General features: G+C 46.3%; 1 protein-coding gene and 1 non-coding gene across 5 annotated transcripts; both read right to left on the reverse strand.

Moving 5' to 3' along the window:
• Positions 1–1,342: 1,342 nt before the first annotated feature.
• Positions 1,343–14,696, reverse strand: MYNN (myoneurin). 4 transcript variants are annotated; one of them, XM_075418355.1, is made up of 9 exons: positions 14,634–14,696; positions 13,832–14,130; positions 11,103–11,905; positions 9,244–9,403; positions 7,927–8,105; positions 7,583–7,666; positions 7,077–7,163; positions 5,054–5,345; positions 1,343–1,465 (listed from the first exon to the last, which is right to left on the reverse strand). In XM_075418355.1, exons 2-8 carry the CDS (start codon positions 14,095–14,097, stop codon positions 5,077–5,079), a joined length of 1,848 nt encoding a protein of 615 aa, XP_075274470.1. In that variant the 5' UTR covers positions 14,098–14,130; positions 14,634–14,696; the 3' UTR covers positions 1,343–1,465; positions 5,054–5,076. The 4 variants fall into 4 exon arrangements, with proteins under 4 accessions (XP_075274470.1, XP_075274467.1, XP_075274468.1 ...); XM_075418352.1 differs by lacking the exon at positions 1,343–1,465 and having other exon boundaries at positions 1,506–5,345; XM_075418353.1 differs by lacking the exon at positions 1,343–1,465 and having other exon boundaries at positions 1,506–5,345; positions 13,832–14,133; positions 14,634–14,689.
• Positions 14,697–15,139: 443 nt separating this feature from the next.
• Positions 15,140–15,212, reverse strand: TRNAV-AAC (transfer RNA valine (anticodon AAC)). The gene has a single exon. It is a non-coding gene; the product is annotated as a tRNA-Val (tRNA).
• Positions 15,213–16,450: the final 1,238 nt, after the last annotated feature.

A 16,450-nucleotide genomic window follows, 5' to 3' on the forward strand; every position in this document is an offset into this window, starting at 1 on the left:
GAAATGAATTATCCTGGTGGCCTGCACAGGGACATCTGAACCCGCAGTCTTCTTGTTACGCACGAAGTCCATCGGCCGCACTGTAAGAACCCTACTCCAGAGAGGAGCTTACACGTTAACTCTTGTCAAACAGGAAGAACACAGCAATGAGACAAAAGCTGAGGACACACTGAATGTGACTGTTGGAGAAGAATCTGCATGCTATGAAAATTCATAAGCTTTTAAAGAATTAGGTAAGCCTATATTATTAAAGTTAGTATTTTTCTGAGCGTTGCATCTTCGAAGCATTGCAGTTTACTCTCTGACAGTCTCAGAAGAGTACTCTCAGTACTGAGACACTGATTACAGAATCTCTTGCCAGAAAGAGCACTACAGATCGAGGTAGATTTTTTCTATATATCTTTCTTTCTTTGCCTTGTCAGGCTAATTTCATTGCCCAAATTAAGTCTTAATTTACTTGTATGAATGACATTCGTTAATCTGCTGTGGTAACAGGGAACCAAATCTATCAAGTTGGTCCCAACTCTACCACCAGCAGTGTTTTATTTTTAGTAGATGTGGTAAGATGGCAACAGTATCACACACAAAATATAACAGGACAACTGGCATCTACTTGCAAAATTGCTAGCGTCTTTTTCTTAAATATTTGTACTCTTATCTGAACCCTTATTTACCAGCAGGATGCTCAGCCCATAAGAGCCTGTGTTGCTTAAAGAGGCCTGCGCCAGAGACATTTACTGCTTTCCTTTCTCTGAAAACCAAACCTTGAAATTCTTAAGAGACGGATCTTGTGTTCTTGGGAATGAGAGAATTTACATAGGCTAGAGTTTTTGGCCATGGTCTTCTGAGTAAGTTACTCTGGTTGCTAAAGCCAGCATAATCCTGCTCTCTGAAAACCATTGTTTCAGGTTCCAGAATGCGCAGCACCTTGCTGAAAGGCAGCATTTTTGCCCCAATTTAGAGGGAAGGAAAATGGCTGATCCAGTAGGTCAGTGATACAATGCAGGTTCCTTAAGTCCTACTATGCGCTCTGGCCACCAGACCACCTTCTGCAAAATTAAACAATCTAGTAAAAACAAGATACAAATTCTGATAAAGAAGTTCACTGACTATGTACTTTACCATAAGAAGTACATCTTCCAAGCACTCTGCAAAAAACCCACAAAACCCCTAAACAAACACAATCCCCAGAACCCCACCCCAATCACCTCAGAACAAGTGGAAAAAAAATTAGCCGGAGTTATTATACTAGACTGTATTTAGCATGAAGTTTTTGTTTAATCTAGTTTGAACAGACCCAAAATATCTTCTATGACAAAAACCAGGTGTGTTTCCTGCTGAGAGGAAAACGCAGCAATCCCTGCTGTGTTAGTATGCGGCGCAAAGGGCGGCCATGCGTCCTTCTGCCCGGGCGCTTCGAGGGTGGCTATATTCGACTGCTTCCTGCCTCCTTTTGTTGCTACCCCTTGCAGATATGAACAGGAGACACAAGGTGAGAGAAAATTACAAAACAAGTTTATTAAAGTCTAACATAAAACACTTCAGGCTAAATATGTACAACTCCCCCCCTTCCCAGGGGATTATAAAATTGAGAGTTGAGCTATATACAAATAACAGAGGGAAAAATTGTATGTACATGAAAGATATTTTTTAAATAATTTAACCAAAAAAATCAGTTATTAGTCCTTATCTGAACTTAATTCTGCAAGGCTTACCGATTGCCTCTCCAAGATCACAGCCCTGAAATCCTTAACCTGGGACTTGTCCACATGACTTCAGAAACGTCATGCTTCGTGCCCACGGTTAGGCATGCATTTGGAAGGAAGTGTCATACAAGGAGCTACTCTCACCTAAGTATTTCCAAACAGCCCGTTCAGAAATTTCTAGATGCAGAATAACCTATTCAGGCAAAATGTGCACCAACTTCAGAGCAAAATTGACTGAAGCGGTACTGAAACAATGGCGTGACAAATCATGTTGTTTCCTCTAAATTACTATTCATGGAATTATTAAAATCCCCCCTCTCGTTTTGCAGGCAGGTCTCAAGGAGGAGATGTCTGCCTAAAAAGATTCCATGCTTTCCCACATTAATACCTTGCAGAAACTATCAATACTGCCATAAACCTTGTACCTCCAAAATGAACTCTGAATCCTTAAGCCTAGGAATTAGATGTGCAGCTGGTTTCCATGCATCTATTGACAAAAGGTGCTGTACAGACCTGCTTCTTCAGGTCCTACAGCACCCAGCCTGAACACACCTACAAATGTTTATATATATATATATATATATATATATATATATATTTAAAATCTATATTCTAGTAAATGAATACAGTTCATAGAGATCATACCTCAGCAGCTGAGATATTTTCACGGAAGATGAGGATAAAAATCAAGACTCTCATATGGGGACTCAAGAGTGCAGGTCACTAAAATTATTGCTCCAAGACAAAACTACAAGCCTGTGTATTCTATTAAGAAAGGTTAAAATTGCTGTCTTGTAAAAAATAATTATTATCTTCTCATCTATAAAGAAAACTAAATGACTAATAAAGCAAGTGTTACTGTTATAAGTATCTAAACAAATCCTGTATAAATCTAAGCACTGTATTTTTTTTAAAAAGTCTGAAATCTAAGAATACAGTAATAGGCTATAATTTTAGAAATATAAAACCAGTCCAAACATTGTTATGGAATGCATTTTCTATGTAGGAATGTGATTTTTTAATTTTTTTTTTCCAGAGCTAGTTCTCTCTTGTGGTCATTTATCCTGGATACGTTAATCTTCAGATACTTCTCCACGGGTAACAGCAGCATATCATTAGTTTATCTTCCACAGCTGTTTATGAAATTTATCAGTTGTACAGTATCATTCTTTTTCTGTATCCATGACTAAGCCTACGTCCGTCTCAAGACTTCTACTCTATTTTCAGAGAGAGAAAGTAAAGAGGAACCTTAGGACAAGCTACACAGAATTCACTTTTTTTTTCCACACAGAGTCACGATCCCGATCTTTGTGGTTCTTCAGTCTTAAATGGCAAAGCTAAGGAATCCTTCAGGTGCTACATCAACAGCAGAAGCTCAAAAAAGAAAACAGGGGAGGAAAGGGGGGAAATGTCAAACAGAAAAAACCCCAAACAGAACTTCATCCATTGGCCTTTGCCAGCCTTATGCAGGACAGCGGCTGCTCGTAACTGCTGTAGTACAGACACGCAAAGCAAACAAAGGTCAGGCAGGTACGGCGATAACTGGCTTCCATGGGCAGCGTTACGGATGCCTGCCTTAAGAACGTTCCCAGTGAACACGGGTGTACCCCGTGCTGTCTGTGGTAGGCTCCACCACCAAACAGGCCATATACTACTAAAGCATAAAATATGATCAAGAAGCAGAGTTTTAAACATGCCACGTACCAAGCTGATCAACACAAAGAAGCAAAAGGTCTATTACTTTACAAGTACAAACATGTAGGAAGAGGGGGGGGGGGGAAAAAAAAAGAAAATCTATGTTCATGCTGAGGATGCAAGGGACTATTCGCAGAATATTTAAATGAAATCCTCCAAGAACATTTTCACAAGTCTGTTTAGTTAAGGTGCAGATTAATTATTACTTCATGTAGAACAGAATCAGTTACGAGGTATCTCCTTTGCTCTTCTATTTATCAGTGTCTGGACACAAGGCATCGGTGGAAATAAAATGCTAGCACCAAGTAAATAACTAACATATAATATCTTTAAATGCATTATTGGTACAGTATTATGACTGTTTCATTACTATTCGATGATTACTTAAATAATGCTTACATTATGTTAATGGCACAAACTGGCAAAATGGCAGTATAAAAGTACTGTTGTCAACTAGTCTTTAACTAATGACCCTACCAAGACGGTAAAAATGCTGCTTTTCAAAAATGTACATCGCTAGTAATAAAACCTACCGTTACAGAAGTCTTGCTAGAAACCAGTTTTGTGCAGTTGCTGTGGATAAGTGACACGAGAGGTAAAGCAACACCTACACACTTCAGTTCAAACAAAGCAGTCATACTATAACAAAACCTGGCCTGGAGAGTATCGGTCTGCTCTGTTGTATTCTAACTTAATGCCCCCTCATGCAGTGTCCACTTACTATTTTCACAGTGAAGGGCAGGATTTATTTCCTCTTTTGTACCTACTGTCTAGCTCAAGAAGAAGCACTACTGTAAAAAAAAAGGATTATGAAGCTTTGATTCATGCCTCACAATGAAGTCAATGCATCTTTTCGTCTCATCTACAACATGTATGTTCCAGCTCTCCTGAGCAAATCTTGCTGTCTGTGCCAAAACCACGGCATTTTAGGGACGTGAAAAATAAATCTGGGACAAGATACAGCAATGATTGATCCACTTAAAAAAAACAACAAAAACCAGTGACTTGTTGTAAAGAATGCCCAGTAGTATCTGTGCCATTAGAACCCTCTGACTTGCCACACTACAGAAAAAAATTAACCCTCCTTTACTTGCCTTGTCAGGAAAACATACACAAAGCTTCCTCTCCCTGGGGTCAGGTTTCAGCTGAGGATGGCTACTCCCGGTAGTAACTCTGTGCGAGCACCTCACCAGAGCACTGCCCTATCTTCCATCCTGTACCACTGCATCACCCTGGGATGCGGGACTACAACCGTGTCAGCGCATTCAAATTCTGATTTTCCGCCTACCCCTCTGGGTTAATATTGTTAAGCTATAAAATATGGCTTACAGTGTCTGCTCTCAAATGACATTGTGACATATCAGATCAGCAGGAACGTGGGAGGAAATCTCCAAAACACATTAACTCATTTAACAGAGAACTCTTAAGGCAGGTGTTGCTGGAACTGGAAATCAGTGTTAATTGCAAATAGAAATTTGATTGTGGATTAGCACAATTCAACAAAACCAAAAGACAGCACTGCACAACGGAAATGCCTTAGAAGCGTCTTTACACGGAGGGGAAAAAAAGAACAAGTCCAATTCAGATAGCGTGACTGCTTGCTGGCTTCTGTGCATCTGACCAAACGTACGCCAAGTTCGCTACCAAATTACCTTGACGGCTCTGCACTGCACTGTCAGTACAACTGCTGCAAGAAAATAAACTGAGGTTCTGAATATCCAGTCACGGCAGATCTCAGCAATGTTTCCGACGAAGGAGACTGACTGCCCGTCATGGGAAGCAGCATCTGATGGTCTTCAGTCCCAATGGGAAGAGGAAGTGCTAACGACATCTCGGAGGGTTTCACATCTATGGACTCCGATAAAGGACTTTTCTGACTCTGAATGGATTCTTGTTCATTGAAAGAATTATCAAGTGCATTAGAATCAGGGGGAGTTTCAGATCCTGGGAGGGGGGGGAAAAAAAAAAAGAAATAAATGTTAAAAAGCTCCTGCACAAAATCTGCAAATTCCCTTTCAAATGACTGTCAAACCAAACACTTGGTGGGTCAAAGACCGCCTGGGCATCTGGGCTATCAGCTGCTTCAGTGTGCCGTGAAGCCAGAGCGAGCTGTAAATGCAATGCAAGCACTGAGAATCGCATCCTCTGCTGCCTGGAGCGTGACAGCTAGACGGGTGATGCATCCCAGCTTGATCTCTACTTGGCACGGTGCAGAAGATAACAAATCCTTAACATGACAGTAAACGAAGGAGCTTGGGAAAAAAAGTAGTTATGAAGGTTTCCTTGAGATTTTCCACCCCAGAAAATCAAAGAACCACCACCACATCCAAGCATCCTCTTTTAATTGAGATAGCAATGTACCATGTATCATTTATCCATAAACTCCTTTGGAAAAAACGTTTGTTATCTCCATTCCAGCCAGAGCCACTACAGTTTTTATCCAGTCACCTGAGAAATGATTTCCTGTTCTTAACTGAAATCACCGTTAACAGATTCCTCTCAGCCTTCCTGTTTGAATGCAGACTGCCACTGCTCTCGACGGCTTCCTGGTTACGCCACTTGGGATATTTGACCCTTCCTCTGTCAAAGTGTGCTCGAAGCCTGTTACTTCGGAGGTGAAGCACTCCTGCCTGCCTTCTGCCTCTCCGCGAGAGCTCCCGCAGCTCTCCCGCAGCTCGCACCTGGGGCTCTGCTGCTCTCACCTCACCCTCGCTTCCACCGGCTTCCTGTTGCCCTGGGGCCTTCCTACACAGGGCTGCTCAAGCTTCTGACATTCCACGCTGCCTCTGCATAGGATTCCCACTTTCTCATCCTCTCCCTCACCTGCTCCATCTGTTCCAATCCAGACGCACACAGACACCTAGTATTCCTTTTTCCATACGACAGAGGCATGGGAATTATGGTTAATACACTTAAGGATGGATAGATAGCAAGGCCTAGGGAGCCGGCATTGAAAGAGGCTGGCTATCTCAACAGCTCTGTGCTCTGTACCACAGGCAAGTAACATATGTCAAATTTCTTCCTAAGCAAAATCTGGTATCTACAATAGGAATTGAATGCATTGGAAAAGTCTTTTTAGAGCAGTATTTGCAGCTGGGAATGTTTTGCCAGCTGTCTGATCTTGTGTGTTTGCTAATCCAGCTCAGACTGGGATTAACATTGACTACATACATAGGCAAATCCTTCACTGTTGCATTAAAAATACTTGGGCCTTCACAATATCAAGTAATTCTTGTAACCAGTGTGCCTTGTTCACCTCAATTACTACCCTCGTAAAGATACACTCCTACGACATATACAGAAGAGGTAAAAACATTTCCCACAATTCAGACTATGCCTTCGCGTGGAAAGCTCTCACAAGTTACTAGGAGAAGAAAGTAAATATTCACATACAGAAATTTGTCAGCAGCAATCCACTCCTCTGTTGCTCAACGTGTGTTTTCTATAGCAATACAAATGCTTGCAAATGTGTCTTCAACCCACTTTAGAGCATGTACTTTATGCTTTGAAAGGTTTGTGTACCTCTAAGCAGATGCTTTGGGCTCTACAAAGATCTACTGTTCAAAAATCTTTTATTTTCTGATTTTATGCCTGGATGAACAAACCAATGTGATTCAGCATGGAAGAAGTCAAAATAGTTGATGTACTTTCTTAACCTTTGCACAAAGAACTCACCTGTGTGAACTTTTGTTTTGTGCTTCTTCAGATTTTTTATGTCTGTGTAAGAATTTCCACACATTTCACAGATAAATGGTCTTTCACCTGAAAAAAATAGTTTGGCGGTTAGAACAATCCGGAAATTGAAAGAAAACACAACTAGAGATGTAGGATAACGGATTTCAATGTTGTATTTTAAAACACAACGTTGTAACTCTGTGTGTCTTATTCAGAATAAAATTGTTTCCAGAATAACAGATTAAATAAAAAAAAAACCCCAAACCCCATGTTAGAAGTAAAGCCACAATCATACATCAACACCTACGTTATTACACAGATATTAGTCTGAAAAAGGCAATTAAAGATTTCACAAATATTTTCTTTAAATTATGTTAACACAGAGATACATAAATTAAGAAACTCTGCTACTTTCAAGTACAGCACAATACGGTGTATTTTAAAGGCAAAAGGGTAAAGGCAGAGTATTATTTATAGTGCAGGAAGCAGCCTGTCTGGAGACTGACCTGTATGGGACCGAAAATGTTTATTGAGCTCTCCAGAGGAAATAAAACTCTTTTCACAAATGCCACAGATATATGGCTTCTCTCCTAAAGGAAACACAAGGAGTTCGTTACTTCAATATACAAACTAGAATACACATAACGAACAAACCAAAAGGAAACAGAGGTAACGTCCAATGGGAGAAAGAGCTCCCTAAACTGGAGTCAAAAGGAAAAAACACGACACAGAAGCTGGATGACAACTCCAGAGAGATCTCCCAGTCATCACCCACCTCCACCCCGCCGCAGGCAGCCAGCCCTCCCTTGCCAGGCCTGCTCTGGCACCGCAGCGCTCCGTCTCCCCTCACCTGTATGTTTTCGGGAGTGGGTGATGAGAGAACTCGAGACGGCGAAGGCTTTTCCACAGCTGTCACACACGTAGGGTTTCTCCCCGGTGTGGCGACGCACGTGGTAGGTGAGCGTGCTGGCCTGAGCAAACCGCTGACCACACCGATCGCACACGTAGGGCTTCTCGCCGCTGTGCTTCCTGCGAACGAACACAGACATCAGGGATCTCCGGGCAGAGAGGGAAGCAACACCCGCCATTAACTAACTTTCCTCATTTGGTACTTTATCCCCAAAGCTCCTTGTGCTGATGTTCTGTGAACTAAAGAAAACGTGACAGCTGTGAGTTTGGTTCTCGGTCACCAGTTTCCCAGGGAGTGAAATTCACTGTCTGTTGACTGTGGGAATCAGCACACCCGTGATTTCGGTGGCAGCTGAACTGATGATGAGGGGGCTGTAGCATCTCTCCTATGAGGAAAGGCTGAGGGAGCTGGGCTTGTTCAGCCTGGAGAAGAGAAGGCTGAGAGGGGACCTTCTAAATGCCTCTAAATATCTGCAGGGTGGGTGTCAGGAGGACGGGGCCAGACTCTTTTCAGTGGTGCCCAGTGACAGGACAAGGGGCAACGGGCACAAACTGAAGCATGGGAAGTTCCAGCTGAACATGAGGAAGAACTTCTTCACTCTGAGGGTGACCGAGCCCTGGAACAGGCTGCCCAGGGAGGCTGTGGATTCTCCTTCTCTGGAGATATTCAAGACCCACCTGGACGTGGTGCTGTGCAGCCTGCTCTGGGTGACCCTGCTTCAGCAGGGGTGTTGGACTGGGTGACCCACAGAGGTCCCTTCCAACCCCGACCATGCTGTGATTCTGTGATGGACAGGCCCTGCGCATGGGACACGCGCCACGAGAACTCTGCACATTTGGCATTACAGTGCACTGAACGGTGAAATGATGCTTCCTAACAAGGCAACATAATTCCTGTTCCTGCCAAAGCGCAGAAAGCCCCATGCAGATAGCGGTGAACAGTGGGAACTGCTCTGTTTCACTTCCCACCAAGGAACTCTCTCCTCTTTGGTGCTACAAGCAGTTTAAAACAGAACCCACATCATTGCCATAAGGATATTGGTGCGTAGGCTGTAACATTCATAAATCACAAATCGCTTCCCTAACGAGAAAGTACACAGCTGTAATTATTCTGTTACGCAGTGTGAGACAAGATCCACGAGAAAAGGAGTAGAAATGACCGAATCATGTGAATGTGTAACTCTTGCTCACACTGGAGTAAATTGTTCTGTTTATTAAACACGTGGATAAGCATTTGCAGGATCTCACTTTTGCCTACCTGGCGTGGATCTTCAGATTGCTCGACGTTGCGAACTGCAGGTTGCAGACATCACATTTGTAGGGTTTCTCCTCCCCATGATGCATCCGACTGTGGAACACCAACTGGCACTTCTGAGCAAAGCCCTTGTCGCACAGTTCACATTTGTATGGCTTCTCCCCTGGTGAAAAATAAACCCTTGCGCTCTCTGCATTTACGTAAGAAAGCTTTCCACTCCATTACCTGACCAAAGCTCCGGTATCTAACACTTCTTACAAATAACATTTTGGAACGTCCCGTAATCAGTCCCCTGAAGTGGAAGGTGTCAGCAATACAGTGGATAACAGACTATTTTTTAACACATTATCTTTTCGAAAAAAATAGGCAGTAATATGTTTAATAGTGCCGTTTTCCCCACTGTATTTTAAGAATGCTACTGCTACACTTTCAGACTTTTTGCTGGTTGTGTCTATTCATGATTCTGACTATTTAAGATGAACAACCAGTAAATCATTTGCTTTTTCTTGCCAGTTGAACAGCAACAGGTCTTCACCATACAGCTTAGCGCTCACTAACTTCTCGTTAGCCTCTGCTGTAGAATGCTGCTGGTACTCCTCTGACTATTCGTGTTCTCTTAGCGGTCAATACGGCATCACGTAATGGATCATGCAATGGATTAGACGACAGTCTAAAGGAGCCTATCTCTGCATTTCTATGGCAGTGCACAACCAAACCAGGAACTCAACAGTTCTAAAGCATACTGTGTACATCAAAACTTCAAAAATGAAAGTATTGGACATCTCACCTCCCACCTAGCAGCCAACACCATGAAATTCCCTGATGACTCATGCAAAAATTCCATGTCAAACACCCTCCAGGTAGAAAGGGCAGCTGACGTCCTGACCAGCAAACTGTCCCTGCGTACCGCTCGCAAGCTCCATCTCAGATGTGAATCTTTGGTTAGTCACTGGCTGACAATATTTGAAATCCTCTCCCTCGGATACAGAAAGAGCAAGGTGTTCTCCGGCTGCTGTACCTCAGCACCTCCTGCCTCACCCCTTTCACACTTTCACAGCTTCTTGGAAAGAGCTCCACTGCTGGTCTCTGCTCAGAGTTTTCCAAAGGGGAAAAACCAGCAAAAGTAAACAACTTTTTATCTGTTTCAAGCAAGCACAGTACTTCCCCGATACGTCCTCCCAGGCCCCAGCAAGTTGCTCTTCAGAATATTTTTAAGTCAGACATATTGTCTTAAAGTTTAAGCATTCATAACTGATTTTTTTTGATGCTTTGTCCAGTAGCTCTTGATACAACACAAACATCAGGTAATGTTATTGAATGGAGAGATCATAACTCCATCACACATTTCAGCTACGTGTTTTACTAAACAAAAACCCAAACGCTGTTGTAACTCAGCCACCTCCCCTACCTTTGTTAAGACCCTACAGGAGAAGCTACCCACTTGTCACAAGACTGCATTTTTTCCCGCTTCTGTTATCAAACATGTATTAGAATTTGATGTTCCAAAAAAAAGCAACAGAAATTCTGGTATCAGGTACAGTGAGATTTTGGCACTAGTTTTTGGCACTCTGTCACTCTACAAAGTTAAAAGGGTAGCAGCCAGCTCTTCTGGGTCTTTCTAGAAATTAAGATGCTCAGACTAATAAAGTCCGCTCTAGCTATTGAAAGTAGAAACTACGATTTTACACTGAAAAATGCTGAAACATTTCATGCTACCCGGATACATGTACTATCCCCGTTTGTGTACCACCATCAGACAAAATTTCTAGAGGAAGAAGTCAGAATGCAAAGATCTTTTCAGTCCTCTATTCACAGGCTGTGACTACGGGTCTCCAGCCCGTGAGAGCAGGGCAGTGGCTTACCTGTGTGAGTTCTTACATGTGTTTTCAGCTGATTGCACTGGGTGAATGCCTTCCCACACAGCTGACACACGTACGGTTTCACTCCTTTGTGTATTCTCATGTGCCGACGGAGGCTGCTGGCTTCCGAAAAGACCTTCCCACACGTGTTGCACACCGGCTTAGCTTTGGAGTACTTCTGATCCAGCTCTTCCCCCGAACTCTCCAGCTGGTAAGCATTCTTTTCACTAGCTAAGTTCGACATGCAGTGCTCCTTCAGCGCACAGCTTTGCTGAGGCTTTCCCCGTTTCTGTTTCGCTGCAATAGTCTGAACGAGGATATCCTGCGCTGCCAGCGTTTCGCTTTCCACCACAGACGCCAGCTGTACTTCAGAGTTATCACTGCCTTGGGCAGCCTGTTCCGTGATCTGGGTGGCCAGCTTATTCGCATCTAAAAACATTTCAATGGACGAGTTCTCCGTCACATCATTCTGATACTGTATGGATTTATTCTCTGTGCTTTGGGGGGAGCTGAAATTCTTCTTTCGCTTTTTGGTTTGAGGAGATTTCTTTTCTAAAGCTGCTTTCTTTGCCTGTGGTCGAACCAACTCTACAGAAGGAGCGTCTGCTTTCTCCTGAGGGTTGTAATCTCGGAGAGTCAGAAGGCAAGTCTGCTGATTCATTTCGACATTTCCAGTGATGCTAGACGTCTCTGTAGAAGAGGGATTAGCAATAAAAGCAAAGTCTTCCATCTTGATTTTGCATTTAGTGACCACTTCTTCTACTTTGAGATAGTCGGCAGCCTGGTGAATTTCTTTAACGTTCCAGCTGCAAGAAAACAAGACTTGGGTGACAATATTCTGAACAAAGCAAACATTTGTTCTGCACCACCTGTATCAAATACAGACAGCAGAGCTACAGAAAAGTTACACTGTCAGAAAATGTAACTTTGAGAACACCTACAGCAAAATCTAATCTCTTAGTGCTGTAGTGCTGCAAGGCACCAGCGCGACAATTACTCCTGGACTGATGGCTCACGTCTAGTGGGGTCTGCAGATACACAGAACTGAGAATCTTATTTTCAGGTACGTGCCTTTTGTAGAATTTTTAAGTTAAAAGTCCAATTGTAAGGTGGTGAGGCTAGAGATGGGGTCATTTGACCAAAACGCTCAGAAATCACAGCACAAAGGGGTAAACCACTGGAAAATAAAATGCATAAATTGCCATTCTATAATCCTTCTGCCAGAAGTCTTAAGCAATTTGCAAGCGGTGTGTTCACCTCAGCACTTCGGTGAGGCAGGTACTAATCTCATTTTATAAAACGATTTGCAAACAGTCTTAATTCTGTATCAGCTGCGCACAGACATTAACACCAAGGAAGTTCTCATTGAAACTACTGCGCTCTGTTTTTCAGTTCCTGCAACACAGGCCATGATGGTTTGGAAAAAACTGATCTGGAAAAGGTGCCAATGTGTACCATCAATGCATTTATGGATTTACAGCACTCTAAAGAGAGATTAACGGCAAACAACATCATTCTCACAATCTCTTACACAGTGAATGTCATTAAACAATAAGTAACTAGCCACAACTACGCTCTGTACACAAATACAACCGCTTTTGTCTCCTGTACGACCCCAGCGCTGAGTTCAAGGTGCACCCTCCCGCTGTCACTCGGGCACCTGCCGCCACAGAAGACATCAGAGTTTGCCGACGCCTGCAGCAGTCACCTCAGGGGACACAGTACAGGACAACGGGTGCGCAGGGGCGGACCCGCAGGTGTCGTCTTTACGCAGATAGTTGTCCCTGCGTGAGAACGGTACCTTCGCCTCCCTCTTCCTTCACAGATCTCAACTGCTCGGAATGAATCCAGAAATTCTCCTGCTGTGGTGCCAGACACCAGGAACGCCGCACACTTCTGCACGTACGTGAGTTGCAAAGCCCCGCTCGTTAACTTCACCACACAGCTCTGTCCACTGCTCTATTGCTGTTAATGCTCGTAGCTGATTAAAAAAAAAAACCGAACCCACCCCACATCTGCGTACTTAAATCATCAAGTATGAGTGTTCAGACAACAGCAACAAAGCTTTTTTTAAAATGGATCTGACACCAGACACCGAGAAAGGAGTTAAAATCCTGGCCTACACACTTCTTAGTTACGCTTCCCTCTTGAGAGATAATCTTCTTTCCCCGAGAGAAAAGCACTGCAAAGAATCCTCACTGTACATGACGCAACGCAACAGGCACAAAATCAACACAATAAGGGGGGAAGTGCTGTTTCTGTGACTCCTTTTGGACACTGTAACACAAGATTCTAAGTAACAGATCAGGCAAATTCTAATAAACGTATTTCTGTTAAACCATGCCTATCCTCACGCATTCCTCAGACTTCAGTCTCTGGTCTCTGCGTTCTCTGCAAAAATAGACTTCCACAACCCAACTTCAGAAAGAACACACTTAACCTTCCCTCTCCAGGTAATCACGCCAGGTTGTAAATCCCTTCCAACCCAGACAGAAAGACTCGGTGAGTGAAACTATCCGTCAGTGAAACATGAGGCAACACGCCTGTGTTCTGGCACTCATACCAAGTGGTATTTTCAAACATACAAACAGATGATCTTCAGCTTGTTAATACGTACCACATCCACTGCGTGTTCCTCCAGAACTTATTACAAAGAACAAAAACCCCAGTACTGCCTTGACAAAGTTTATTTCCCTATTCTGCTTCCCCCTTCAATAGCAAATAGTTATTACCTGTCAAGGTTTAGGTTTCCCGTATAAATGAATTCCAGGAGTTTTTGGAATCCGTCAGCTTTCACTTGAGCCTGATCCAAAACAACATTATTGTCAGACGTGTCTCTGTAAAAGGCGCCAAAGTACTCGCTGAAAGAGGCCAGCACATTTCTGTGTGCTTTGAACTGGAATTCACCAATGACGACGGTGCAGTCACAAAGAAAGCCGGCTTCTCGCTGCTTGTTCAGCCTCTCTAGAAGGTGCTCACAGTGGTGGGAATACTGCATTGTGGTAACGCACTGCAGCCTCTCTCTTCTGATCTGCTAAAGCAAAAGAGAAAAAACCAACCCTGATTTGCAGACAACATTTAACTTTGCTTTGCCCCCTCACAGCGTAAGGTAACGATCGCACAAGACTCGGTGCCCAGACCCCGGACGGACCCTTCCCCTGCAGAGCTGCCACCGCTGGAGCGAGGGGGCAGGGCACGGCCATCAGAGGACGAGCTCGCCTCAGCTTCTGAGCTGCCAGGTCAAAGCCGGGCCCCGAGGGGCACGCTGCAAAACGGGCCACCCGCGGCCGGGACCCAGCCGCGCTCGGGCCGTGGGGCGGCCTGGCCCCGAGGGGAAGGGCCGCCTCGGCGCCCAGGGAGCAGCCGCGGCCCCCCCGGCCCGGCCTCGCCACCGGACGGGACGGCGCCCGCAACGCCCTCGCCCAGCTCCAGCTTCCCCCCCATCCCGCGGGCGGGCCCGCCTGTCCGGACGCCGTCCGTGCCCCCGGCGCTGCCCGCCCGCCCCGAGGGCCGCCGCAGGGTCGCCCCACGCACCTGCGGAGGGGAAGGGAAGGTGCTCCTCCGCCTCAGGCCGCCATGTTCTGGTAACGCCCCGCGCCCCGCTTCCTCGACGTCACTTCCGGTGTCCCGCTGCTGAGGCCGGCTCGGGGCTGAGGGGGAGGGAGAACCGGGGCACCGGCGGGAAACGGGGAGGGGCCAGGAGCCGCCTCGCTGAGGGGGACGAGCAGGGCCGGGCTGCGAACGGCTTCCAGAGACGGTCGAGGGAGAGCGCGGACTACAGCTCCCGTCAGGCAGCGCGCCAAGGCAGGGCCCGCCGTCGCCGGGGCGAGGCGCTGTGCATGCCGGGAGGTGTAGTCGCGGGCAGAGAGCAGCGGGCCGGGCCCGGCGCGGAGCCGGCGGCTGCGTTAAGGGGAGGCCGTGAGGCCGGGGGCGGGCGGGAACCGTGCAGCGCAGCCCGGTTTGCAGGCCGGCGGCGATAGAGTCTGGTGACTCTTAAAATAAAAAACAGTAGGGAAGGAAAAATAAGCCAACCCTGCAGCTGTTTCCGCCCGGTTTCGAACCGGGGACCTTTCGCGTGTTAGGCGAACGTGATAACCACTACACTACGGAAACGCCACTTGAAAGTTCTTTGGTGGGGGCACCAGTAATGGCTCTCGATCCCGCTCCCCCCATCCGGGCTCCCCCCGCATCTCGGTGCGGCCGCGGCGCCGGGCCCCGCCGGGAACCCGCACCCCGCAGAACCGCCACCCGCAACGGCCCCGCGGCCGCCCCCGGGGTGCGCGGGGCTGCCAGACGCTGCCCCTCCTGCCTTTCTCCGTCAGGGAGAAACTGCGAGATCTGGCCCTTCTCTGCAGCGTTGGGGTTGATTTTCAACGTCTCTGCGAATGACCAGCCGTACCCTCGGCTAACGCTTCACCCCAAAGCGTCGTGCGGAGCCGCTGCTGCTTCCAACGCCAGGCCTACCTCCTGCTGGGATGGCAGGGGCCGGCAGGACCCCTTTGCTGGGGATGAAGCCCAGTCAAGGAGAAAGACACCAACAAAGCGGGCTGAAAATCCCTGGGAAAGGAAAGGAGCAGAGTACGGCGGGGGTCTTTGCCCACTGACACCAGCAAATCCGGGTGGGATGAGCAGGACAAACCATGCAGGGCTGCCAAGGAGAGGGGCAAAGCCCCACTGTTCCTGCAGGAACACGGCAGGGCAGCTCCAGCGTGTGTGGAGAAATCGGAGGGAAACAGCCCCAGCGAAGAGGAGTGAGGGAGTCGCCTGGCAGTGCTGGCCCTGCGGGACAGGACCGTGATAAAGCAGGCAGCAAGCTGGAGCTGAGCACAGGGCGTGAGGCGCCGGGCAGCGTCTCCTCTGCAGGCCACTCGCCGCAGCTGGAGCTTGCGAACGAGGACGCGACCGATCCTCCCGGCTGCGCTGGTACACCAGGCACTGAATCGGCTGATTCTGGCAGGAGCTGTGGAGGGGAACTTCAGCTGTGCCAGCCTTCGCAAAGGGACACACAAGCCAAAACCAAACCGGTGGGAAGAGGAGTAAGAAAAGCCAAGAGAAATGAAATAGGAAAGGCTCCAGAAGAAAGCGGTGACAGGGAAGGGAGAGGGGAAAGAGAGGAAAGTTGGAAGCTAGCAGCAACAATATTCTGTTGAGTTTGGCAGTGGCAGCTGCAAGATTTCTTGACAGCACCGCTGTCATCATGCAGAGGTTTCTAATAGCTGCAGGATGTGTGTGTGAGTTGCCACAAAAGAGAATTTGGGAAAAATGAGCATCCTGACCAGCTCTTTTCACGCTTGCAACATCTCTCAGGTCCACGTGGAAAAACACTTGTGGGAATGCACTTGTGTTTTTAG

Source organism: Opisthocomus hoazin, chromosome 4, assembly GCF_030867145.1.
Source record: "Opisthocomus hoazin isolate bOpiHoa1 chromosome 4, bOpiHoa1.hap1, whole genome shotgun sequence".
NCBI classification, from domain to species: Eukaryota; Metazoa; Chordata; class Aves; order Opisthocomiformes; family Opisthocomidae; genus Opisthocomus; species Opisthocomus hoazin.

Coding starts and splice junctions, on each gene's coding strand:
- MYNN (XM_075418355.1), bottom strand. CDS start 14,097: ATGCAGTATTCCCACCACTGTGAGCACCTTCTAGAGAGGCTGAACAAG. Junction 8,106..9,243: donor AATCTGAAGATCCACGCCAG/GTAGGCAAAAGT, acceptor GTTCGTTCGCAG/GAAGCACAGCGGCGAGAAGC. Junction 7,667..7,926: donor CCACTCCCGAAAACATACAG/GTGAGGGGAGAC, acceptor TGTTTCCTTTAG/GAGAGAAGCCATATATCTGT.